Genomic DNA, 24,823 nt, shown 5'->3' with positions numbered 1-24,823 from the left:
GAAGGGGAGAGCAGGGAAGGAGAGAGCAAGGCAGAGCAAAGGGTTAAGGCACTGGTGGAGAAAATAGTCTGCTGTGCATTGAATTAGTTAAAGGTTGTATCATCGGGCGGGAAAAATGCATCTGATCATGTAATAGACGATCCTTACACAGGGAAACTGAGTGGCCTTGAAGTTGCAATTTTAGGGCTTTGGTAACAGAGGGCTGGGGAGTGGATGCTCTTTTACATGGTGGGAAGGGGAGAAGAACATGCTCTACACCTGTGTTTGGGTAGAAGGGAGGTATCATATGGGATTAACTTTAAAACTTTTTTGGAAAATCCTTTAAATTTTCCAGGAACACAAAGAGCTGCTTAAACCCATTTCATAAACCACGCAGTTGTATCTTAGATTGTTATCATATACTTGCTTGATTGTGGAAACTTGGAAAAATACAACATAAGGCCCCTTCTACTGTCTGCCTACTGCTTTGGGCTAGACTATAGGACAGATTATAGTGCAGAAAAACTTAAATGTTTTGAAAATACACCTTCAATAGATCAATAATATACTTCTTTTTACATCCTTTAGCCCTAACTGAACAGATTAACTTAATGACTGGTGTCTGATCAAGATCGAACTTCTCTGCCAGGTCACTATCGAATTGTGTGATATTTCAGGTCTAGACCCTTAATCACTGATGGCTTACAGGGAACATTTTTTTGTAACCTTTTGTATAAAGTTGTCCACACATGCACAGTGCAAGGCCAAGGTCTGTCACTGCATCTGAGTTTTGTAAATAAGGGTTACAATTCTGGAAGTGAGTCTCAATTTTTATAAGAAAGGACTGGGGCATATTTTCTTTTAGCCTCAGTAGGTACTTTGCAGGCAACAGCAATACAGACTTTTTTATATAAAAGCTGATGGAGTACATGGTTCTTGTGCTTGCTTGGCCTTCTTTGGTTCTTGAGTCCCAGGTGCTGATGTCTTGTTCACTGTTCCCTTTGGAAGCAAAACTTACTCTCATGTCTAGAAAATCTGTTTCCTGAGTTGCCTGAAGATTCAAAGCAAGATGCATATTGGAAGTTGCTGGTTTGGAGTTAGTAGAAGAGTGCTTGCAATCAGGTGGAGTTTGCATGTTGCTGGCAGCTTCCATGAGGCACTTGGATCCAGGATTCTGGACCTAGGACAGTGTTGTAACAAAGCGTCCAATGTGACAGAGTTTGTATTGGAGAATCCTGAACATAAAAACATGCTAAAAAGTCTTCATCCCCACACTTACTCATGTTTCAGACTAGACTAGACTAGACTAGATTAGAATAGAACAGTAGTAATATTGGTAGTTTCAAAAGGATTTGGTTTTTGTTGTTTTTTTTTTTTATTTTTGTTTTAAGAACAATGAAATGAAAAGTTCTTGGCAGTTGGTTTCTGCGTCAGACATGTTACTCTTTTGTATTTTAATATGCATCTTTAAAGTTAACTTTTTAGAAGTCTGTCTTCATATCTGTATCCGTTAATATTTGCCCATATGAAAGATTTGTGTGGGATAAAAGAAAATTCTGTTCAAGACATAGAATCAACAAATGAAAATAATGCTTTAAAGCTCTACTGGGGCTTCTGGGCAAAGATCCTATACATGTAACTTCAGTGTCTTTTAAGACACGAAAAATTGTTAGTAGCAACAAGCTCTTTCCAGTTCTGCACCTAGGCTGCTGAACTGCTAGTGCAAATTTGATTTATTTCCTTCTCATGTTTCTATGCTATACGGAAATGCATTTGCTTGCCAAGAGACATTCCACAAGTGGAAGTTCATTACATTAATGTGCAACCCATAACTCCTTGCAAGATAAAAGCTTGAGGTGCTAATCCATCTGTTTCTCTGATTACAGCAAGAAATCCAATCAAGTTTTGTCTTGGAAAACCCTTTCTTGGTCTTCCCTTTGATTGCTTTTTTATTTTAAATGAATTTTAGTTGAGTATTCTTCAGAGATGGTGAATCTTAAACCTAGGCAGGATGACAGCCCCTGATTTCAGCCTGGTAAATCCAGTTCCATTCAATACTTCTGCCAAGGTTTAGGATGAACTGAACAGTTTGGTCTGCACATGGTGTTCGAGTCAGTGACTACTAGCACAGCGGATAGAAGGACAATTTATAGTTGATTGTCTCAGGCATTTTGTCAGCATAATTCTGTCAATTGCACAAACTTGAGGCTAAAAGTCACTAGCTGGAGTGGATGCTGGAGTGACTGCAGGTTATGAACACCACAACAGAACTTGGTTAGCTGATTGCCCTGACCCTACAAGTAGCAGAGAGCTCGCACAGGGTCAGTAGATTTTCTTAAATACCTTCCAGAGGTGGCTGGAGCTGATATAAGTGGTCTTGCATGGATGAGAAGCTCTTATAATACTGTGTCCTCCTCAATGCCATCTTCAGCAGTAAACAAAGAACCCTGGGAAGGCTGGAATAACAGCGTTGCCACAGTGAACATCTACCCACAGCCTATCTCACACTTTATGATAAGGGGGATCTCGGATTTCTATTTAGGAAGGACCTAGAAAGCCCAGGAATTGTACCAGTATCCTGAGACCCAGGATTTTAGCTCTGAAGCCATTTATTTCAGAGAGTTCACCATAAGAACTGAGCCATATGGATGTTGCCAGAGACAATAGTCAAGAGGATCATCAATGTTAAGCATCAAGGGATGTAAATCTGTTTCACACAGTAAGGCAGTATAGGTAACCCTCGTACCACTTTTCCTCCTCCAGCTTTGACAGTGACAAGGAAAATGTTGGTGAGGTACACAGCTAAGGCTTTTTCTCACCAAGAAACCAAAACAAAATATTTCTAACCAAGAGTAGCATTCGATAAAGAGCTTCTCATTGTATTTGACAATGTGGGTCAAACTCTTTTTTTTTCCCTCTGTAAGAAAGACAGACCACTAGTGCTGAGGGGAGAGTGCATTAGGAATTTGCTGAGGTGGTAAAGTAGCTAGACAATGCTGACTGGTGCAGTTGGGGCATTTGCTGATGTACCGTTTTCTCTCTGAAGTGTCAATATTCTGCTTTGCCTCTGTGTGGATTTGAAGCTGAATACTTTGGTGGCGAGAAGCAGCAATCCTGTTTCCCTCTGAAAAGACTTATTCCTCCCTGGAATACAGGAAACTCCACAGAAGAGCAAGCTGAGAAAGCATCCTTACACCTTCTTTCTAGACTTCTTGTCTCACCCTTGAGCCTATTATCAAATCTGGGCCTGATGGTCTCAGTCAACCCATCTGTTAGTGCTAAAGCCAGACTGCCTGGCTCAGTTATTAGGATTAGGGCAAAATATCTTGTGACTTCAAGTTATAGTCTCAATTTGGTTGTCCTGGGCCCCAGTGTAAACAATAACATGCCTTGCCCTTTCCCTCTCCTCCCACTCTATCAGTTAGCAACATACTGGCACATTTCTGACCTGCAAATGCAGCTGCACATCTTACCCACTCGGAAGCTGTGTTGCTGTTTGCTGGATAAAGCAATGCATTAATTGTAGGTTTTATTGTCTTTGCCAGTTTTACTGGTAACGGTAAGGAAAGATTATGAACTAACTTGCTGCAAAGGCTGAGAACAAACTAGTCCCTCATTTCAATTAACAGCACTTCTGTAGTGAAAGGCCAAGAATTGAGGTGAACTTGAGACACTGTTCGAAATTCCAAATTTGTACCTTGTGGTTTGACCCCAGCCAGCAACTAAGCACCACACAGCCGCTCACTCACTCCCCACAGCAGGATTGACAGGGAGAGCCAGAAGGGTAAAAGTGTGGGCTGAGATAAAAACAGCTTAATAATTAAAATAAAATAAAATAAATTGTAAGGAAAAGGAAAATAACAGAGAGAAATAAACCCAAGGCAGACAAGTGACACAAATGAAAACATTTGCTCACCACAAACTGACCAATGTCCAGCCAGTCCCGAAGCTGTGCCGCTCCTTCCCCTACCCCAAATTCCCCCCTAGTGTTCTTGCTGACCATGATGTCACGTGGAATATCTATCTCTGTGGTCAGTTGGGGTCAGCTGTCCCACCTGTGTCCCCTCTCAACTTTCTGTGTACCTCTAGCCTACTCACTGGCAGAGGGTGAGAAGCAGAAAAGGCCTTGACTGTGTAAGCACTCCTCAGCAATAACAAAAAACATCCGTGTATTATCGACACTTTTTCCAGCACAAATATAAAGCATAGCCCCATTCTAGCTACTATGAAGAAAATTAACTCTGTCCCAGCCAAAACCAGCACATACTTGCATGTCCTACATCAGATACATGGATATTCATCTTCTTAATTGAGCAGAACAAATTTAAAGGCTGAACAATTAGTTTCCTGGCTGACATTGCAGAAGACACAGGCAGTGATAAATTAGTGATGTTTCTCTGTGGAGAAAATCTACTTTAAGATCCATATAATGGCGTATAGCTTCAATGCCTCTGGATCAAAAAGGAACACAAACCAAAAAGGAGGTTAGGTGCTGAGTACTGTAGTGTCTAACTTACTCTTGGCCTTTGGACTGGAATCTTGAAGCATGTCTTTGGTGCCTCAGATATATATGCAGATGAATTTCTCAGATAGATAGATGGAGCAAGTTAGGCACTTAAGTATGGGCTCCAAACCAGCTGGTGTGCTGTGGGAGAAGGGCACTACTACAGCTGAAAAAAAAAAAAAAAGTTTAAAAGCCATCCCTTTCTGCAATTCTATTTCTTACTCTGTGACACAGGGTGATATCCCGGAGATACTTTTTGCTTTAAAGTTGATCTTTCATATAAGTATTTAGAAGCCAGTTCCACAGAATCACAGAATGTTAGGGATTGGAAAGGACCTCGAAAGATCATCTAGTCCAATTCCCCTGCTGGAGCAGGAACACTTAGATGAGGTTAAACAGGAATATGTCCAGGTGGGTTTTGAATGTCTCCAGAGCAGGAGACTCCACAGCCTCCCTGGGCAGCCTGTTCCAGTGCTCTGTTACCCTCACCGAGAAGAAGTTTCTTCTCAAATTTAAGTGGAACCTCTTGTGTTCCAATTTGAACCCACTACCCCATGTCCTATCATTGTTTGTCACCGAGAAGAGCCTGGCTCCGTCCTCGTGACACTCACCCTTTACATATTTGTAAACATTAATCAGGCCACCCCTCAGTCTCCTCCAAACTAAAGAGCCCCAGCTCCCTCAGCCTTTCCTCATAAGGGAGATGCTCCACTCCCTTAATCATCTTTGTTGCCCTGCGCTGGACTCTCTCCAGCAGTTCCCTGTCCTTCTGGAACTGAGGGGCCCAGAACTGGACACAATATTCCAGATGTGGTCTCACCAGGGCAGAGTAGAGGGGAAGGAGAACCTCTCTCGACCTACTAACCACTCCCCTTCTAATACACCCCAGGATGCCATTGGCCTTCTTGGCCACAAGGGCACAGTGCTGGCTCATGGTCATCCTGCTGTCCACCAGGACCCCCAGGTCCCTTTCCCCTATACTGCTCTCTAACAGGTCATTCCCCAACTTATACTGGAACCTGGGGTTGTTCCTACCCAGATGCAAGACTCTACAGTTGCCCTTGTTATATTTCATTAAATTTTTCCCTGTCCAACTCTCCAGCCTGTCCAGGTCTCGCTGGATGGCAGCACAGCCTTCTGGCGTGTCAGCCACTCCTCCCAGCTTGGTGAGGCTGGGGCATCCCTTCCCCTCCCTGTGCAAGCAAAGCCACTGAGGACCACAGGCTTCCACAGTTGATGGTCCACATAGACAGCACACAAAATTGACCGAGTCACTGGCCTTGGTGTTTGCTGCAAGTACTCTTCATGCAGTTTTAGACAATACAACTAGTTAATTAACAAAAGGCGTCAGGAGCCATCAGAGCAAAGACCAGAATTCAGGTTTCCCCCATCTTTCAGATGCCATTTAGGACAAAATCGATGTAAAAAATAATAATCAATAATATCCTTGGGAGTAAAAACAGACCTGTACAAGGCAGTCCATCTGTACACCATCACAGACAGTCTTCTCCAAAGCTCTTTGAGCTTCTCTCAGGTTGTCATTGCCATGTCACATGCACAAACTGGGGCAAAGTAGTGCAAACACAGTTATTTAAAACATCGCCTTCTTTATGGAAGCTATCGGATTAGGCTGCTGGACTTAATCCCATTTAATGTCTCTGCAGGCTGGGCTCAGAGCAGCAGGGCTGACAGGTGCTCTGTGCCATTGGGAGCGAGCGCTGCTGCCCCAGCAAGACGCTTGGCACTTGTGCAGCCATTCCCACCTCCCAGCCCTTGCTTTTATAGCAAGGGCAGTATTAATAGGACCCACCGCGGGCTTTGGTCCGTGCAAATGCAGCATCTATCCTATATAGTTCATCACGCATAAGGTGGCGTAATTATTTGCAGGAAGGGGAGCCCTGTGCCTTCACAACGAGCAAGGCTTGATTAAGTTAGCGCCTGCCTCAGACAGCTGCCGGTGTTTTGCCCTCTGTGCGTCCTGGTGGGTGAGGCACTGGTGGCATGCAGCTCCTGTGACAGGAAGAGGTGACGACCTGGACAGGTACTGCTGGCCCAGCGGGTGCACAAAGCTGCTCATGGAACGTGGTCGATACAGCAATGGCCAAAGCATTTGTAATAACAGTGCTGCACCGCTCCAGGCCGCATTCCTCAGCAGGCCTCCTCGCACCACAGCCGTGAGCCAGGCAGGTGACTAAACTCGGCACTGTCCCGAGTGGCTCCCCTGAGGCTGAGATGGTGTTTGGGGGGGTGCTGGGACCAAGATGGCGGCAGGACCGGGCGCCTCACCCCATTGCGCGGCGAGAGCCGCAGGGAAACGGCAAGAAAGCTCGTGGGGGTGTATTTTAAGCTTCCTTGACAGCGCAACGAATAGACACGACCCACGCCCTGAAGCGCCGCCTCCACGGGGCCGCCGTGTCGCCCCACTCCCTGCGGCGGCTCCGGGGCGGGGCCAACGCGGAGGCCCCGCCTCACGCTGAGGAAGGGGCGGGGTCACTCCGGATCGACGCGGCTCTTCCGTAAACACCACCCAGCCCTTCCCCCGGCCTTCCCCCCTGGGAGGGCCCATTCAGCGAGGGGGAGTCCATGGAAGCGTCTTCCCTCGTCACCTCATATTTCTCGGCGGTTAGTGCTCGGACTCGGGCAGAATGAGGAGACATGGGCTGTTTCTGCGGGATAGGCGTGCGTTGATCCGAGTCCCTCGGGCTAACTCGCTGTTGACAGGCAGAAAAAGGTTACATCCTCCCCCGTCACCGGCAGAGATGGACGCGCCCAAGGGAGCCACTAATAGTCCGGGCTGGGTGTATAAATCCGCGGGGGGGCAGTTTAAAGCCCTGGCGAGCGCCGCGCAGGACGGCGAGTTGCTGCTGCTGGCCCGGGGTGAGTGACCGGGGAGAGCTGGGGCAGGGCTGCAGCCGAGCTGCGCCGTCTGATGGCGGTACCGTCCGTCACAGCACACACCTGGGTGTCCGGGTATTGAGCTGCGGGATGAGTCCGGTTCGGAACTGACCCGGGAGCGCTGTTCTCCTGTGCAGCGGGGGTGGCGGGCTGGCGCTCCGCTCTGCTGCCCCGGTGGGGCTCCCGCTGCAGCAGGCGGGTTTTGCAGCTCCTGCTCTGGATCTGTAGCGCACCCCTTGCCCCGTGTCTCCGGGGCTGCCCCCGTCCCTTAATGCCTGTTGCCCGACGGGCACAGCCGCGGGGGGTCCCCCCTGCAGCCCCGGAGGACAAGGGCACCCCGGGGCATGCGGGGCCGGGACACTTGGAGGCGGGCAGCCGGGTTCGTCTTCCCCGGGGCTGGCAGAGAGAGGGTTCCCCCTGCTCCTCTCCTCCTCCCTTCCTCCCCCCGGCTCTGTCCTTGGAAACGCTGTTTTGTTTTGGTCGGCGAGTGCCAAACTCCTGCCTGTGCTGTTAAAAACATGGGGCTGGGGGAGGAGACAGGCAGCGAAACAGATGGAGGAAGAGGAGGAGCCGTCTCTGGCCGTGCCGCTCCCCCCCGCTGGGGGAGCCGGCGGGTGAGGGGGCTGGAGAGGTATCCCGGGCCCCCCTGAGGGCGGTGTGGCCCCTTGTCACGGACTGGGATTGGGGGGCGCGTTGCCTAAGTGTCTGGGGCGAGGGGAACTCCCGCGGCCGTCCCGCACACAGACCGGGAGGACGGGCTCGTCTCCCTCTTACTTGAGTATTTTTAGGCCTTCAGCCGCTGTCTAAAGGGAAGAGCTGCGGAGCTAGAGAGCTAAAGGGGATGAATGTCGGCTGCGAGCTGTCAAAAGCGGGGCATGAGGAAGTTCCGCAGCTCTTAACAAAGGCTCTTTGCTGCCCCTGTGCCTCGAGTGCTGGCAAGGGGGCAGCCGGTGAAAGGGAAACTCGAGCCCAAAGGGATTCAGTCGGTGCCAGCTTCGAGATAGTAAAGACGTAAACCCAGGGGAATAAACAAAGTTGAGACGTTTATAGTGTTAAAACTGGACAGAGCACTAAGAAAGTGTGTGTGCATGGAGGGTCTTATCTGAACAAAGCAGGACAGGAAAAACCTTTATTGGAGATGGTATCTGAAGGGAGAAAAGAACCCAAACAAACAACTTCCAAGCTGTCCTTTTTATTTTTCCCAAAGTGCCTCATAAAGTAACTTCTAAAGGAAGCCTTTGGGAATAAAAAGTGCGTTTGTGTTCTCTGAAACCAATCTGTTCTTGCGATCTTCATCAGTTCTAAGTGAAAGATCGGGTTGGGTGGTGTGGTGACCGTATAAAAGCAAGATGCCCTTAGGCATCTACACTGTTGTATCCATTGTGTCTTTACTAGAAAGAATAATCAAAAATGTATAAATGAAAGCAGAAACCACGATAATTTACTTCACTCTTGTGAAATTAACTAGAAACTTGGGTTCTGTAAATTTAGAAGATATTTTTAGCTTTGTCTCCCACTTAGAGTTTATTCTTACAAAAGCTGCAAAATAGTAGTGATCAAAGGAAAGCAAACAGTGTAATGAAGCCCACTGTGAAGGTATCCAACCTAATGTAAAAGTAAATATCAGTTCTTATTAATGCAGGAAGAGTAAAGCAGGTTGTAACCACAGGCTGACCCTTGAATAGAATAGGTAGGATATTAAGCTGTGTATTGAAACAGCCTAATTTCTAGTACCTAATTAACAAATCAAAAATAAGATGGTGTTGTCTACTCAAGATAGTGAGTAGAGATCCTCCCAAGAGATCTTGGGAGGTTAGAGGGCTTCCTGAAATATTTTTACTTGGAAATTATATTAATCTAAACTTAAAATTGCATGTGAACTTGGCTGTTAGTAATTTATGAGAAGCTCTGTGCTGTCTGCAAAAGCATAAGGAAAAGCAGCTTTTCCAGTGTATGCTATAAAGGATGGACTAAGTAACTCAGTAGTGTATTGTTGTAACTAATTAGAAAAGCCTTTTTTTTTTTTTTTTTTTTTGGTTTGTACTTCCCTTTGATATGCTCAATGAATGTACTTTTCTGTAAGCTTTTTAGCTGTCGGGCAGCATATTTAAAAACTCTAGATGGCGTATCCGGATTCTGCTTGTGTATTCATGTATGTTTACTTTGATGTGCTTGCTGCCTTGTTTATCTTTTAAAGTCAGGGTTTAGCAATAATATTCTGAATCTGCAGAATAGACCCATTCTTCCTCACCATCCCATTTGAGGCATCCTAGTAGGAAATGTATTTACTGTGGCAAAGGTTGCAGTGTTTTTTCGGTGCGTCATCTCCTCGTGCATTGTTGAAACTTATTATTTCAATTAAGTCTCCTGAAGCACTCCACTGGCAACTTGATCTGTATGTGTGCATGTGTTGTAGGAACAGGTATGGTCTCAGTGCATCAATATGTTGTGAGTCTTTTTGAAATGCAAGCATTTGTTGCCAAAAGACCCTTTGCTGGGGCCAGTATGTAGGCTTAATGTATATAAATTTTGATTTCTAACGTGATGATTTGGCCTTGGGAATCAAGACTGGGGTAGAAAATGGCAGTGCTGAATTGCTTCCGTGGCTGGTTTAGTACTTGCTGTCAGGAGTACCTTGCAAATCTGAATATTTACAAATTTGAATATTATTAGAATTACTGTACTGACAGTTAAAAGGAATTTTGTTTTTTCAATGGTCATTTAATTTAATCTGTGTTCTTAACACCTAGACTGAAGCGGTAGGCACATCTCGAAGTGCTCTTACTAGGCAAGTGACTTACGAGACCATTTGGGCCAGTATACTACTAACAACGCTAATCAAATCTTTCGATGGACCACGTGGAACATTAACCTTTTGGAGGTTAGTTACTTGTATATAAATGAGTGTTATACACGATTAAAGCCTGGAAATAGTGTGCTGATGCTGATCCAGAAACAATGTGGGAGAGTAATATAAGCTTTGCAGGCTCTGTAGGGTTACTGTGGCTCAGTGAGTGGTTCTGCATCAAGAACCTGGAGTGTGTTCTACAGGTAGGTTACTCACCACAACTAGTTTCTAGTCAGTGCTAACTTTTAGATTTGTAACACATCTGAACTGAAGAAATAACTTTAGTGTCTTGTGTAACATTAGTGACTCATTTCTAATTGTAACTTAGACAAATACAATTTCAAAGTCAAAAATGTCTCAGCCTTTTGGTGTTCTGTGTTCTCTTGCAACTGTCCTGTTTTGTCAGTACTATTTTAAATATCTGCTTGTTTTCAGTTGCATGTTAGAAATTATAACATTGCCTTTCTAATAAAAGATGTTAAGGATCACAACTAACACTGTAAGTCTTGAACCCATGACCTCTATATCCTGATCAAAAGTCTATTCTTACTGGCTTTTCCAGTAAGGTAATAAACTGTGCTGTGTTCTTGCTGAAGTGATTAATTCTTTTCACCAAAAAATAAAAAGCATAAAACATTACATAAGGTACTTGAATGCATCCTCTTTCCTCTTGGGAGGGGAGGAGTGGTAAACATACACTTAAATGTTAATCACCTCAATTAACAGGGGAGTACTCATCAGTTAGTACCTCATGAAGTTATAAAGGTCTATTCAGGACAAGCTGGTACCCCCAAAATGGAACACTCTAGGCTTTAACTAGGTGCCAGCATTAAAGAAGTCTTCATTCTTTTACTCCTTTTTGTCTACCTCTTGACCCAACAACCTGTTCATTCACATAAATGCACACGAAGATTATCCTTTTGCTGCCAAAAGTGGCTTTTCCCAAGTTCACCTGTTGCGAAGTGTGGTATTCTTTGCCTTGCTAAAGTTTGAGCAATTTAGTTATAAATGGAGTCATGTTACTTAAATTTGCTGATGGAAGGCATTGATGGCTGTGTCTCTTCAAAAAGTCTACTACAGAATGCTTCATGGCCCTAGTCAATGATGGACAGCTACTTTTGGTATCTGGGCCAAATTCCTTTGGTAGTAATTGTGGCTGACTTCCAGTTTCTCATTTTAATATGGTTATGAACACATTTTTCACTTCCCGTCATATAACTATTAATCATCTCTATCGCAGTGTGCAGCTGTCCAAATTCTCTGCAGTTGTAGATTATCTGCCTGGGAGGCAGTTTCTTTATGTAGACAGAAGCACTAAGAAGCATGACACTTCTCAGTGTTAAATGTCATGTATGCTGAATATAATGTTAGAGGCTCAGAGTTACTGTTTGACTTAAAACAGAAAACCCATCCATCCTCACCTCTAGGAGTATTTCTGGGGTCTATGCCATTGTTGATCTGATTCTGAGCAAAGACCCACCTAAAGCAACAGGCCAGGCTTCTAGCTGCACCTTGTCAGGAAATGTAGTATTTTGAATTATTTACCTACTTTCCCCCAGCAACTTCTGTGTTTGCTTCAGAGTTGTAACACTCAGTGCAGTCTGTTTGTGGAAGGAAGCTAATTGCTAAACAGCACTTGGTGAAGTCATGTGGGGGATGGTAACACCATGAGGTGCCTTTATGGATGTTGAGTGCTTCCAAAATTCTGACAAGCAACTTCAGGGGTTACTGTGGGTAGTCTAATTTTGCAGTTTTTTTAGGCTGTCTCTAGCATAACCATTAAGGTATGAAACAGCAGAAAGGAAAAAAAAAAGTTCTTGCAGAATCATAAAGTTACTAACAAACTATGTCTGTTCTGCATGTGAAGCCGGATCCTTTCTATAACACTTTTTGAAGAAAGGCAACTTCATTCACAATATAATGATCAGTATCTGACTTTTGAGAAACAAACAAACAAAATTAGTAAGTGCTGGTTTTATGGTATATTTATCTTTCCAGGTCTTGTTTACTGTAGCAGACAAATTGAATCAGAATGCCTCTCAATGACGACCAGCACAGTGATTCAGATTCTTCACGCCTCTCTGAAAGCACAGCTTCTTCCAGTGACTCTGAGTATTCAAGACAGAGCTTTAACAGTGATTCTTCAAGCAAACCCAGTTCCCCAGCATGTAAGCCTATTTCAACCTTACCTGCGTTGTGTGTAGACAGATACGGCTAACTTATCTCATTTCTCTTTGCTGTCATGGGTAGAACCCGGGATTCTGAATCTCTGTTTAAGAGTATTAAGAGAAAGGCATGACTTTCTCTCTGAGAAGCAGCGCATCTCCTTGTGTGTGGAACACCACCAGCAGCTGTATCCGTGGGGGTCTCCCTGTGCACACCTTCCCATCGGAAAGTGTAAGAAAAGTGTGCCACCATGGACATCCTGATCTTGAGCTAGTCTTGATGTTGGTAGCAGTCTGCCACTCAAACAGACCTGGCTTTGTGCAAAGGGTGGGTTTCTTCTGTTTGCTCCATACACTTTAGAATTAAATCTGTAAGTTACAGATTTATAATATTACATGAAGTTACCTGACATTAATCTCAAATTCACTTTTTTTTCTTGTATAAAAATTGGGATCAAACAGAAAAAAAACATTTGCACAAAGAAGGTATTTTGAGCAATGATCAATAAAACCTTGGCTAAGATGTGCTTCATGTTCATGTGTGTAAGCATTGTCAGACCCTGCGTACTTTTTAGTGTCTATATAAGTGAAATCTTGCATTAAAACAAATTTGTTAGTGGAGCCTCAGTTGGCAGCTGGCTCTTTATGGACAGTTTTCAAAGGCTTAATTACAGATACTAAGTTAAAGAACAGAATTTTGGGGTTTAGAAACTTGGGGAATTTCTTCTTGCTTTCCAGTGTAGTGTGTGTATATATATATATATGTATTTTTTTTTTTTTAAAGGTAGTGTAACTTATGATCTATCTGCTATGGAACATACGTTGAGGGTTCTCAAGTTAGTAACTTCAAAACCTTCTCTACAGGCAGTAAAACCACACGTAGCCATTACATGCTCAGAATTATGGTCATCTGGTATCTGTTACTGCCTGTGCTCTTGGTCCAGTGGATTTTACAGAATAGTCAGTAGGAAATCTGTGGAATGTGAGATTCTGTTTTAGAGGAAAAAGGATATCTTGGTTAAAATGCAGAAATATGAAATTGCTTTTCAAAGTGTTATGAGGCTTGTGTGGTATTACCCACACACACACCCCCCTGATAAGATGGGAGTTTCCTGAGTTAGTGTTTTGAGAAGATATAAAGACCTGGTAATCCTAGGTTGTTTCTTTTAGAATACTAGAGTCCAATTAGCAAACAGTAAAATTTCTGAATTTTAATATTTTAAAATTGCACTTACCAATCATAGATATTTGGCTTGAATGGATTTTGTTTGTTCCTGCAGCAAGCCCTCCCAAGATTATTACATTTGATGAACTGATGGCAGCTGCAAGAAATTTGTCAGACTTGACTCTAGCTCATGAAATTGCTGTAAATGCAAATTTTTGCATAAAACATGAAGCCTTCCCGCAGAACAGGTAAGAGCCTGAATTTTTAAAAAAAAACCAAAACACCAACCAAAACAAAACAGCACTGGGGTTGGGAAGAGAGGAGAAATGAGTGGAGCAGCAAATTAAAACAAGCAACAAAAAACCCTGAGTGAAAACACCTTGAAAGGCAACAGATTTTTATCCTGCACCTCCAGCAGTCACTGTCAAAGCTGTCTTGCTGTCTTGCAGTCCAGCTGAGTTGTTATAACATCTTGGAGCATATTGCTCTGTCTTAAATGTCATGTGGAGGACAAAAGGCTAATGCAATAGGAATGACTGAGGTGAAGGTGAGTATTGGTCTGTTGTGTTCAGTTCCAAGCCGAGGAGCTGGTGGCCTTCTGCACGGTTGTTGTGTAGTAGCTCATTGGTGCCATAGTGATAAGACAGAGCTTATCATGAACATAGTTCTAATATTAGCCTCAGAAGAGATGCAAAAACACCTGGAGAAACAGAGGAAGTGAGAAGTAACTTCCCTTATATAGCTAGATAAAATGTTCTTGCTTATAGACATGTACAACTTAAAAGTAACCCTGGTCTTTACTTTAAGAAAATTTACATGAAGAAAACAAACAGGTTTTAATTGCACGAGTCCCTTAACTGATAACTGGTTATATGACAAAACAGTTTTTGAGGAAGCCTAGTGCATAACATACCAGGTTAGGATAACGAATACAAATTTGACAAGGAAAAGGGAAAGGTAATATCTCTACCTACATCTGAATTACCAGCGCCACTTTATAAAATACAGGCGTTTTAGGAAAGGTTTGCCAGTCTAGACCATGTTTTGGCAGCTGACAATCCACAGCCCAAGAAAGATACGGTTGCAGGGCATAATAGTGGGGTGTTGTGTGTTTCCCAACAAGTGATTAGGCAAATCCAAAACACTTGTCACTGAGGATGAAAGCTAGTTGGGAGTCTTTTCTGTATCTAATTGACTTCTTCCACAGCCTTGCAGGCACAGTGAAACGAATTGTACACAAGGCATTTTGGGATCATTTGGAATCAGAACTGAATGAAGATCCTCCAGAATATGAACATGCTATCAAGCTCTTTGAGGAAATCAAGGAGGTAACATTCCTCCACCCACTATCCCCAGTACTGTTTTGTCAGCTTAGGTTTGAGAGTCTCTTACTTTACTGAAGGATCTGCTCACTCCATCAAGACAACACCTTCAAGTGCTTTCTTTTGAGATGGAACTATAACTACTCAGAACTGCAGTAGTTGTCTATTTATAGTATATTTGTATTAACCAGTAATATGGCCATGCATACACAGTGGCATGTCCACACAGCTTTCATTGCATGATGGTTAGTTGCAAGTCAGCTCTTCTCTCAGAGCTTCACATCTCTATCAGCCTCTTTCCAGCAACACACTGTGTGAGCTTAGGGCATGAACTGGAGCATAAACATGACTGCACCTGCCCAAATAGACTTTGTTTACAATCACCACATAGAGGAGCATACACACCTTAAATCCTGGCACAATACTAAGTCTTTCAAAATTTTAAGTTAGTAAATGTTTGTTTTATGGGGCAGCCTCCCAGTTTTTGAAAGCGTCTCATTGTTAACCTGCTTTCTGGTTTACTGGCTTTGAGCATTTTTCAGAACTGTACTGCGATCCTTTTAATAGTTCTTTTTTCCTGCTACCTTAGATAATGTTCAGTCTTAATGTGTCTTGTAGTCAGTCAGCTAAATACACTTGACACATCAAAATTAAAAATCTTACTTAAGTGTGTTTACTAAATGGTTTGGTTTTTATTGATAAGATATTTTTTTTGTCCCCTTACTTTAGATTCTTCTTTCTTTCCTGACTCCTGGAGCAAACAGGATTAAAAATCAAATTTGTGAAGTTCTAGATACAGATCTTATACGACAGCAGGCAGAACATAATGCTGTTGATATTCATGGGCTAGCTAACTATATCATCAACACTATGGGAAAGCTGTGTGCTCCAATAAGAGACAACGATATAAAACAGTTAAAAGCAACTGACAATATCGTGGAATTACTGAGGTTGGTATTCAGGTTTTGGTGTTGTTTTTTTTTTTTTTGTGGTGTTTTTGTTGTTGTTGTTTGGGTGGTTTGGGCTGTTCTTTCTTTTTGAGGAAAAAACCTCTTCTCTGAAAGAGTACTGGGCAATGGAATATGGGGGTAAAGTCTTAAAATGACACAATTTAAGCCTTCTTTACATAACACCTGTTTTCAAATTGTAGACATTATTTTTATACAGAAGCATTAAAGGGGAGGAGCTATGACCAGAATATTATGTGTATCTTTTTAATGAAGTAGGTAGAATGCCTAGATCAAACCCTACCAGTTCTGAATATCTAAGCCACTGAACAACAATAAAAGTACTTCTGCAATAATTTGTGTTTCAGAGACTGGTTTTTCAGTCTTGTTTATCCATACAAAGTTGAAGTAGTGCATTTTTAATGTTCCTTCTTGAACTGTGTATTGTATACTTCTCTAGGAGGCCAGACTTTGCATTTAAAATCTCTTTACTGAAGATCTTATGACTTGAACTTGAGTAAAACACTTGTATAAAAAGGCAGAAACCAGTTTACTGCTTCTTAGGTACACTAAAATATTAAGAGCAAGTGTTAGTTGTTGTTCTACTGTTTTATTGCAACTTGGATCATATACAGGGACCAAAGCAACTGGGCAGAAGGATTGTTTCTCTTGGTACAATTAGGGTGGCTAAAAAGTTAATCTGTTCATTGAGTCTGAAATGTACCAATTGATATAGTTCTTGAAAGCACTTTTTTTCTGTTACAGGGTTGTAGCATTTAGGGATGCTAAATACTTGTCTTCTTTAAGTGACACCAAGCCTTAAACGCAACAATCCTTCAAGTGTTCTGGAAGATAGGTAGCAAACCTCTTAACACTGAAATATCAATGAAGGCATTAACTTCTCCCAGAACTGAAATTAAAGTGCTAATGTAGGTGTAACTTGCATGTGCTGGTTAAAATCAATATACTATTCTTATTGTCAAATTTTGAACTTCTTCTTTCAGACAAATATTCCATGTTTTGGACCTAATGAAAGTGGATATGGCTAATTACAGAATTCAAAACCTTAGGCCATACCTTCAGCGTAATTTGGTGGACTATGAAAGAACAAAATTCCAGGAAATTCTTGAAGAAACACCAAGTAGGTATCATGCTATATTTAAATAGTCCTCTTTTAAAACAAAGGTTCAGGTTAAAGATATCCTATAAAATCTATCAATTGCAGTTAACTTGGAAGAAAAATTCAATTTTTTGTTTGGATCTAACTAATGCAAAAATTCTTTGATAAACAAGCTACTGTGGGCAATTGCTTGACTTGTTATAAAGTATATTTATCTGTAATCTGGGGTGATTTCAGAAAAAATTGTATTTGCTAAATCGGTTGTTATCAGAAAACCAGACAATAGTTTTTACTATCTGGAGGCAGAAGCTCTACATACAAAAAAAAGATGATGTCTCTGCTTTCAGTATGCAAGTCTGTTGCTAGTCTGAAGTATGCATGTAAAACCAATTAGTGTGCCTGAAACTTTAAAGGGATGGGATGATTATTTTAAATAAAAGGCAGGCTCTGAGGAAAACTTCTTAGGTGATGCAAAGTCGACTTGACCCCCTCTTACAGGTTTTGTGTAATGTGGCCAGTCTTCAGGAAAGTGTATTTTCCAGGAAAAAGAAAACTTACTAACATTTGGAGGAGGGACTTCTAAAATGGGAACCTTGAGCCACTGATAGAGCCTACTCTGTTTATATATGTAGCCTGGGAATTTGCTGTTAATACAGTTTATCTCTCTTCAGCACTGCTCTCCAATCCTAAGCCCCAACTCTTAAGTGGCCTCTCTGAAAAAGGGAAGAAATGCTTTGGGAACTTAGTCTTGGAGGCTTTTTTAACCCAGAAATCTTGGCTGAAGTCTAACAATTTGTTGTTGGGCTTGTACAAGCTAGAGTAAATTCAGTTGTCCAATAGAAGATGATCAGTGAAGAAAAGTGAGGGAGAGAATGTACATGCGTGGAGACTTGGCTGTCCACTGTGTTTTGTCTTCAGAAGTTCTTGTAAACGTGCACAACCCTTTTCCTCAAGCTACTGCTTATTTTGATGAAAGCATGTAGTAAATCTGTGCTGATTTGTAATGCCTAGATGCCCTGGATCTTACAACAGAATGGATAAAGGAATCCATAGAAGATGAGTTGTCATCTGTTTCTGATGAATCTTCATCATCCCCTGGTGCTGATAGTAGTTCTAAACCAATTATTAGTCCTACACTGGTGCTAAACAATGGCTACTTGAAACTGTTACAATGGGATTATCACAAAACATTTCCAGAGGTAAGAAATATATTTCAGTGTCAGATTTCTAGCTGTATGAAAACATTGGTGTAGTATAACATAATACTATTGCTATTGATGGCAACAGGTGAAGTAATTCTCAAATTTTGGAACAGTAAATTTGCAATTTTGAAAGTATATTCTACTCTAGTTTCTGAAATATGAGATGGCAAGATAGCAAGTCAACTATAAAAGAACAAAGTAAAGGTTGTTTTGCCTCTATCAAAGCATAGCTCACCAGCTCCACCCTAAGAGCAGTCTTGGCCATGCTCAAAGGCTGGACTTCATACAGAAAGCCAACTGTTGTCAGTACCTTTGAGAGAACTGCCCATAGCATCCCACTTTCCTAACAGCAGCAGGATTGGTGGGATTGCTCTTGCTTTGGAAGAGAACTGGAAAGGGTGAATAAGTTATTGCTTCAAGAATCAGTGTTCAGTTTTTCCTTCCACCTCCTGATTACTGATGTCTTCAATATTCTGTAAAGCCATTTTGAAATTGGCAATCAGTCAGGGCTAAAATTAGCATCTGCAGTGAGCGCCTTAGCTGTACTTAGGGTGGCTTGGCGGAGAATTTGCTAAATACATGGGGATAGTCTTAGTGCTCTCCGTCAGTGGATGGAAGAGAGACCACCTTATTCTTACCTTTCCTTCGAACAGTTTGGAGTAAGAGCTACAAACAGGTTTTTCTAACCTAAAGTGAGTCACTCCAGCTACATCTTGCTGTGGGATTACTTGCATTCTTGGTATGATCAACTGGCTTTTTGCCTGTAGAAGGTTATGTATCACTTGCAGAACCTGCTCTGGCTGTTGTCGTGTGCAGTTGTTAGTTTCTGTTCATCAGTTACAGATTATGGCGTTTTTCAAAGGACAGCTGAATCTAGAAGACTATTCTGTCTGTGAACACTGTCATGCTCAAGGTTTTTGGATCCCCTGAGCATTCCACATCAGGGGCTAAACCATTGATCACATATTTGTCAGCAGGAATGAGGAATAAGATGCAATGTCCTCAATTTACTCTGCACTTAAGGCATTACCTTTCTTCCCACCACAGGGTTACTTCTGGTACTCTTACATAATGCAATTTTGTGCAATACTACATACTCTGGGTATGTCATCTGCTGTCTCTTCTGACTTTGCATATTTGTGATTAAAAATAGTAATGCTTCATGACTACATCTTATACCTGTTCTTTTCCCTGGCTCTTGCCCTCTGTATTCCTAAATTAGTATAATTGTTTCAATTCTAGACTCTAATAACAGATGAAGTTCGTCTTCAGGAGTTGAGAGAGAAGCTCAATCAGTTAAAAATCATAGCTTGTGTTTGTCTCATAACAAACAATATGGTGGGTGCAGCAATTGTAGACGTGCCTGATTTTGCTGAGCAGCTGAAAAGGATCTCTGTTCCTCTTCTTGAAGGCATGAGCAAGAAGTAAGGCGCTTTTTTCTCTTTTCATATTTTTTTTAACAGGACATACTAGGTGGATCTGAAAACCCTTGGAAAACAATTAAAATGTAATAGCCAGTGCTTGTTAATAATAGGAAGACACAAAATTTTAATAATCTATATCTATATTCTCTTTACAATGTAAGTCCACTGTATGTTAGGCACATGTTTTCAATGTTACCTTTTAATTAAATCTTCATGTTAGTCTAAAGGATTTGGAGCCTAGTAATAAAGTTCATTCATATGCTCCTAATACTGGAGACACTATGGCAATACACTCACCAAATTGTCTTGCAGGTAGCTTCAGACTTCTTTTAAGTAGTTTAAGTTATTTGGCTGCCTATTTCTGCTGCCACTTGTGCTACAAGCAAGTCTGCTGTCATCCAAAAGTGTCTTGTAAGAGTTTTCCACTCTTTTTCTCATAAAATGCCATGCATATGTGACCCAGGAAAACACCTAAGCATAAGGGCAAAATGAACTGGTGTCACTGCTGCACACTTGAAGTGGGTTTTTTTGTTGTTCTTTTTTTGTTTGTTTGTTTGAATCACAATTAGGCCTTAATTTTATTTTCTGCAGGGAGATTTGTCCTGTGTCTGTAGATGTACATAGATCTGCAAAATATAGCTTTTCTAAATTATCTCATTGCAGAGAGCAGGTTGAAAATAAAAGGGAAAGGAGACAAGTGAGGTCACCTTACAGCCTGTGCTACAGAAGCTGCAAAACTCAATGCCTTCTACTCCTTTCTTCCAGAACTTTTGATTTGAAGGAGGCTCTGAATGCTATTGGTGTCCAGATTTGCAGCAAAGTGAACAGGTCTCTAACTGAAAGAGGTCTTCCCACTCTTAATGCAGAAATGCAGAGTAATTTGATGGGTCAAATTGGTCATATTGCTGAGGAGAATAATCCCATCAGTTCCTTGATTGGTAAGATAATACGTAATTGTCTTATTGTATGTATCTGTATAGAAACGTATTCCTAGCAAGCTTAATTATTTTTAAAAGCACCTTATTATTGCAGTAAAATACTGAGTCAACTAGAAGTAAGGAAACATTCAGCTGTGGTGTTCTTGGTATGCTGCAGAACATGGTTAGTCACAGCTAGAAATAATTTTTAAAGTGTCTGTACAAACAAATCTAGAGATGCTAGTATTTTGGAGGATTTAGAAAAACAAGTGCTCTTCAATCTCCTTCCTAACAGTTCTGCATTTAACCTATTTTTTTCTTTTTTCTTTGAGTCTACTTCATATCAGGTAATGTGACTTATTGCAACAAGTCAAAGTTGTGTCAACCTTGCAGGAGCAGACTTTAAGAAGCTTTCAGTATTGCTTCCCACTGCAACACGAGCTTGGGAAAGACATGTTACCTACATTAATGGATTTTTTTTGCTGTGCTGATGTGCAGGGTGCTTATAAAGCAAGTATGGCTTCATCTTGGGTTTACATTTGTTCTGAGCCTGCTTTATATTCCATTTCAGACAAACGAATCCAGTTCTTCATGAGAAGTGTGCTTGCTCTTCCGAGTTTTCAGAAGTGCATGCCCACTGTGCCGGGAGGCCTTTCTGTGATTCAGACAGAGATGGAGTTGATTGGATCTCAGTATGCCAGCATTGTAAACTTCAATAAACAAGTGTATGGACCATTCTATGCAAACATACTTAGAAAACTCCTTTTTCCTGAGGCACCAATGGGGAAAGCAGAAACAGAAACACCTACCAATTAAAAAATAGGACCTACTTCTATACCTTTTTTTTTTTTACTTTCCAAGACAGTGATTTGGCTTCCCTATTAAGAACAGCCCACTAAAGTGACTATTAATGAGATCTTGTAAACTGTATGCAGAAAGTTTCTGAAATTCACTGGGAAGAAGTCCATTTCAAGGACATGTGTATTTTAATAGACTAAATGTTTAATGGATTGTGTCACTTGAAATAGCCAGTGAATTACTAGTTTAAGTCAAGCATTTATTATGATTTGCAGCAGGAAAGAGCTGGCAGAGTACTTAACTGTTTTGCCACCATTAAAACATAATGTCATTTTTCAACTTAAATATATTTACATATAGCAATGCAATTATGAAATGACAAAACAATTATAGATAGAACATACTATGCTTACATTGTATTTTTGTAGAGCAATATCTAATAAAACAATTGTTTCTGAAAAGAATTTGAAGTGAAAAAGTACAAGCATAACTGCTTTTGTAAACAAAACCAGGTTCATACTAGGCCAAGTTCTGGTATTGCAGGAGCCTGAAATTAGGCTCTTGTTACACATTAAGGAATGTCAGTATTAGAAGCTGTTTGGAGTATAGCAGTTAAAGAAGCAGCATTCACCACTTAAAGTAGGAATCATTCAGAACTTCTCAACTGTAATTGAAATTAATGATAAACACATAAGAAACGTGATGGGGCGGGGGGGGGGTGGATAAAAAATTATGTATATAATGTTTATAAGCGTTTTGTTTAGCCAGTGGAGGTCATACAGATATTAAATCTAATTTCTAATATGTATATGTAGTGATCTTTGATCTTAATGGGTATTAAGTATTTTTAAGTTGGGTCTTTCTGACCTGTATTCCCAAAACCACTTGAGAATGACTTTACAGGCCACAGAGCAACTTCCCCTTCTATATTCTGTTGGATGAGGGTATAAGCTTTTCAAAATGTATTCTTTGGTCTGAAAGCCAGAACCCAAATTGTTAGTCATTCTTGCAAATGTAATTAGATTCACTTTCAAGGAGTCTTTGATAAATATTGCTTTTTTTCTTCAAAATATCTTCAGATTGCTTTGGAATAGGTCCCAATACTTAATTCCCATTTAAGACAACAGGAATCTTGCATACAGAAAATCCACAGATTTGAAATTGAAAAACGTGGAAGTAAACGTCTGTAAGTTTACACAGGCTTTATTTTGCGTGTTTCAGATTACTGGGAATAGATACTGCTGGAATACATATTATAGACATTCTTGTCTATGAAATTGAATTATAATTTACTTGAAAATGATCTTTTAATATATTACCATATAATAGTCCTTTTAAAGTGTCATATATATTAAAAAAAACTCCATGTGGTACAAGTTATATAGCTTGGTTTAATATTTTCTATTACAGTCTATTTTTTATGAAGAGACAAAAAAAAATTGCCCGTAAAAGCTTAATGTGTGACACAAATTGTGTATGTACATTACTATGTCTATCTTAAAGGTCTAAAAAAATGGGCATTATTAGCACTGTGGTTTTGTAGTCCATTTTTACAGAATTGTGTATTCTTTTTAGTAAGGGAAATGACTTCTAGTCAGTTGTGACTTGTCACATATATGTGATAAGAAACTTTCTTCCAAATGCCTTTTTAGAAAATTTCTCTAGTGCACTTCCGCTCTTTTGTGAAAACATTGCACAAAACGGAGATGAATACATATTTTAAAGGGAACTGCTTCCTGAAGCCTGAAATACCTGAGAGAAAGGAACTCTTAGACTATAGCAATTGTGCCACTAGGTAGAACAGGCTTGCTCAGATGAAAATGAAATTTTGATGTGCAATTCAAAATCATCAAGAGAAGAATGCATTTCAAAAGCAATTATGAGGAATTAAATCTTAGTGATTTGCTACATCTTTAAAAATACCTAAACTATTTTGAGCTTCAGCCAAAAGAGTTTTATGAACATTTGAAGATGATTTATAACATGATTATGAACTTTTTATCATACTTTATATGCATTTTATTGTAAAAATAAATATTGAACTATATAGATCTCTAGTGTACTGGGGAAACTGTCATACTAGTTTTTACCAGTAAATACTCAAAAAATGAGGATTCATTGGGTTTTTTTGGTGATTAAGGTGACTTGCAAAGGGCATTTTATAGCATGGCATATGTTTCAAGTGATTGTTTAATGTATCTTAATTTTTATTTAATGTTTCAAACATGGACACTGCATCTGTTTAATGTCATGTGTTGCATGCTGTTTATGCTGCCGTGGTTGAAACGCACTTGCCCCTACTCTGAAGTTGTCCTTGTGAAACAAGATGCCATTCTGTAGCAGCTTTCTTTGTTGAAATACAAATATTTGAGGTTTTGTATGCGTTATATCTTGTTTGTAATACCAGTGGTGGTAAAAAGTCATTTATGCAAATTGTTAAATGTAATGGATTGTTAAATGCTGAAGATAAATGACTGCACTAATAATATGTTGTGACTCTCTTTCTGTAACTTCTCAGTTGCAGCTGGAGTGTAGTGAGCTGGATTTTAATCCAGTTGCACAAATAACATTTAAAACACTCACTTCAATCAGACTCCTTGGAAGGCTGTATTGTGTGGGTTTGTGTAGCAAGGTTTTGGTAGTTGGGGGGTGGAAAAACTGCTGCTCAAGCAGCTGGTAGTGAGGAATGAGAATATGGGAGAGCAAAAACTCTGCAGCCACCAAGGTCAGAGAAGGAGAAGCTACTCTAGGCACCGGAGCAGAGATTCCCCTGCAGCCTGTGGTGCAGACCATGGTGAGGCTGCTGTCTCCTGCAGCCCATGGAGGTCCATGGTGGAGCAGAGATCCATCTGCAGTCTGGGGAGGACCCCACACCAGAGCAGGTGGATGCCTGAAGGAGGCTGTGACCCCATAGGAAGCCCACGCTGGAGCAGGCTCCTGGCAGCACCTGTGGCCCCATGGAGAGAGGAGCCTGGGCTGGAACAGGTTTGCTGGCACAACTTGGGCCTCTGTGGGTGAGCCAGGCTGGAGCAGTCTGTTCCTGAAGGACTGTACCCTGGGGAAGGGCCCTATGCTGGAGAGGTTCCTGAAGAACTGCAGCCTGTGGGAAGGACCCATGATAGAGTAACAACATTTCAGGCCTCTTCTATTTTGTTTCCTGCAAAAAGTGGATGGCCAGCCCCATGAGTTTAATACACACAATCCCACAACATCCTACATAGCTGTCATCTAACTAGCTATGTTGGGGTGTCAAACTCGTATTCAGTGGGGGTTATATCAGCCTCGCATTTGCCTTCAAAGGGCCAAATGTAATTTTAGGATGCTGCATTTATTACATTTGGCCTTTTGAAGGCAACTGTGAGGCTGATGTGGCCCCAGGTGAAAATGAATTTGACACCCCTGAACTACAAGCTCACCAATCAACTGTTTCAGTCCAGTAACCCTGCAACCTGGTCTGTTAGCTGTGGTTAGTATGTAATCAGAAATCATGGTTGCTTTCACAACAGAAAACTTATAATTGAAAGTGAGAGTTAGAGG

The 24,823-nt window shown here is 41.3% G+C and overlaps 1 protein-coding gene across 3 annotated transcripts; it reads left to right on the top strand.

The window, feature by feature from the left end:
- Window positions 1-7,281: 7,281 nt before the first annotated feature.
- On the top strand, window positions 7,282-23,874 carry TCP11L2 (t-complex 11 like 2). Of its 3 annotated transcripts, none has more exons than XM_082059192.1 (10): window positions 7,282-7,360; window positions 12,225-12,394; window positions 13,672-13,804; window positions 14,764-14,884; window positions 15,608-15,828; window positions 16,830-16,966; window positions 17,957-18,144; window positions 19,390-19,571; window positions 20,337-20,509; window positions 21,060-23,874. In XM_082059192.1, the coding sequence occupies exons 2-10, from the start codon at window positions 12,259-12,261 to the stop codon at window positions 21,302-21,304; spliced, it is 1,536 nt and encodes a 511-aa protein (XP_081915318.1). In that variant the 5' UTR covers window positions 7,282-7,360; window positions 12,225-12,258; the 3' UTR covers window positions 21,305-23,874. The 3 variants fall into 3 exon arrangements, with proteins under 3 accessions (XP_081915318.1, XP_081915317.1, XP_081915319.1); XM_082059191.1 differs by lacking the exon at window positions 7,282-7,360 and adding an exon at window positions 10,127-10,259; XM_082059193.1 differs by lacking the exons at window positions 7,282-7,360; window positions 12,225-12,394 and adding an exon at window positions 12,416-12,623.
- The last annotated feature ends 949 nt before the right edge of the window (window positions 23,875-24,823 follow it).

The sequence above is a fragment of the Streptopelia decaocto genome (genome assembly GCF_964273445.1).
Source record: "Streptopelia decaocto genome assembly, chromosome: 1".
NCBI lineage: Eukaryota > Metazoa > Chordata > Aves > Columbiformes > Columbidae > Streptopelia > Streptopelia decaocto.
The sequence above is the reverse complement of the archived record's forward strand: the minus strand, read 5'-3'. Positions and strand labels throughout refer to the sequence as shown.

Bases quoted from the DNA above. Each gene is read 5' to 3' on its own strand.
- TCP11L2 (XM_082059192.1), top strand. From the start codon at position 12,259: ATGCCTCTCAATGACGACCAGCACAGTGATTCAGATTCTTCACGCCTC. The intron at 12,395-13,671 runs GTAAGCCTATTT...TTGTTCCTGCAG, and splicing joins CAAACCCAGTTCCCCAGCAT to CAAGCCCTCCCAAGATTATT. The intron at 15,829-16,829 runs GTTGGTATTCAG...TTCTTCTTTCAG, and splicing joins AATATCGTGGAATTACTGAG to ACAAATATTCCATGTTTTGG.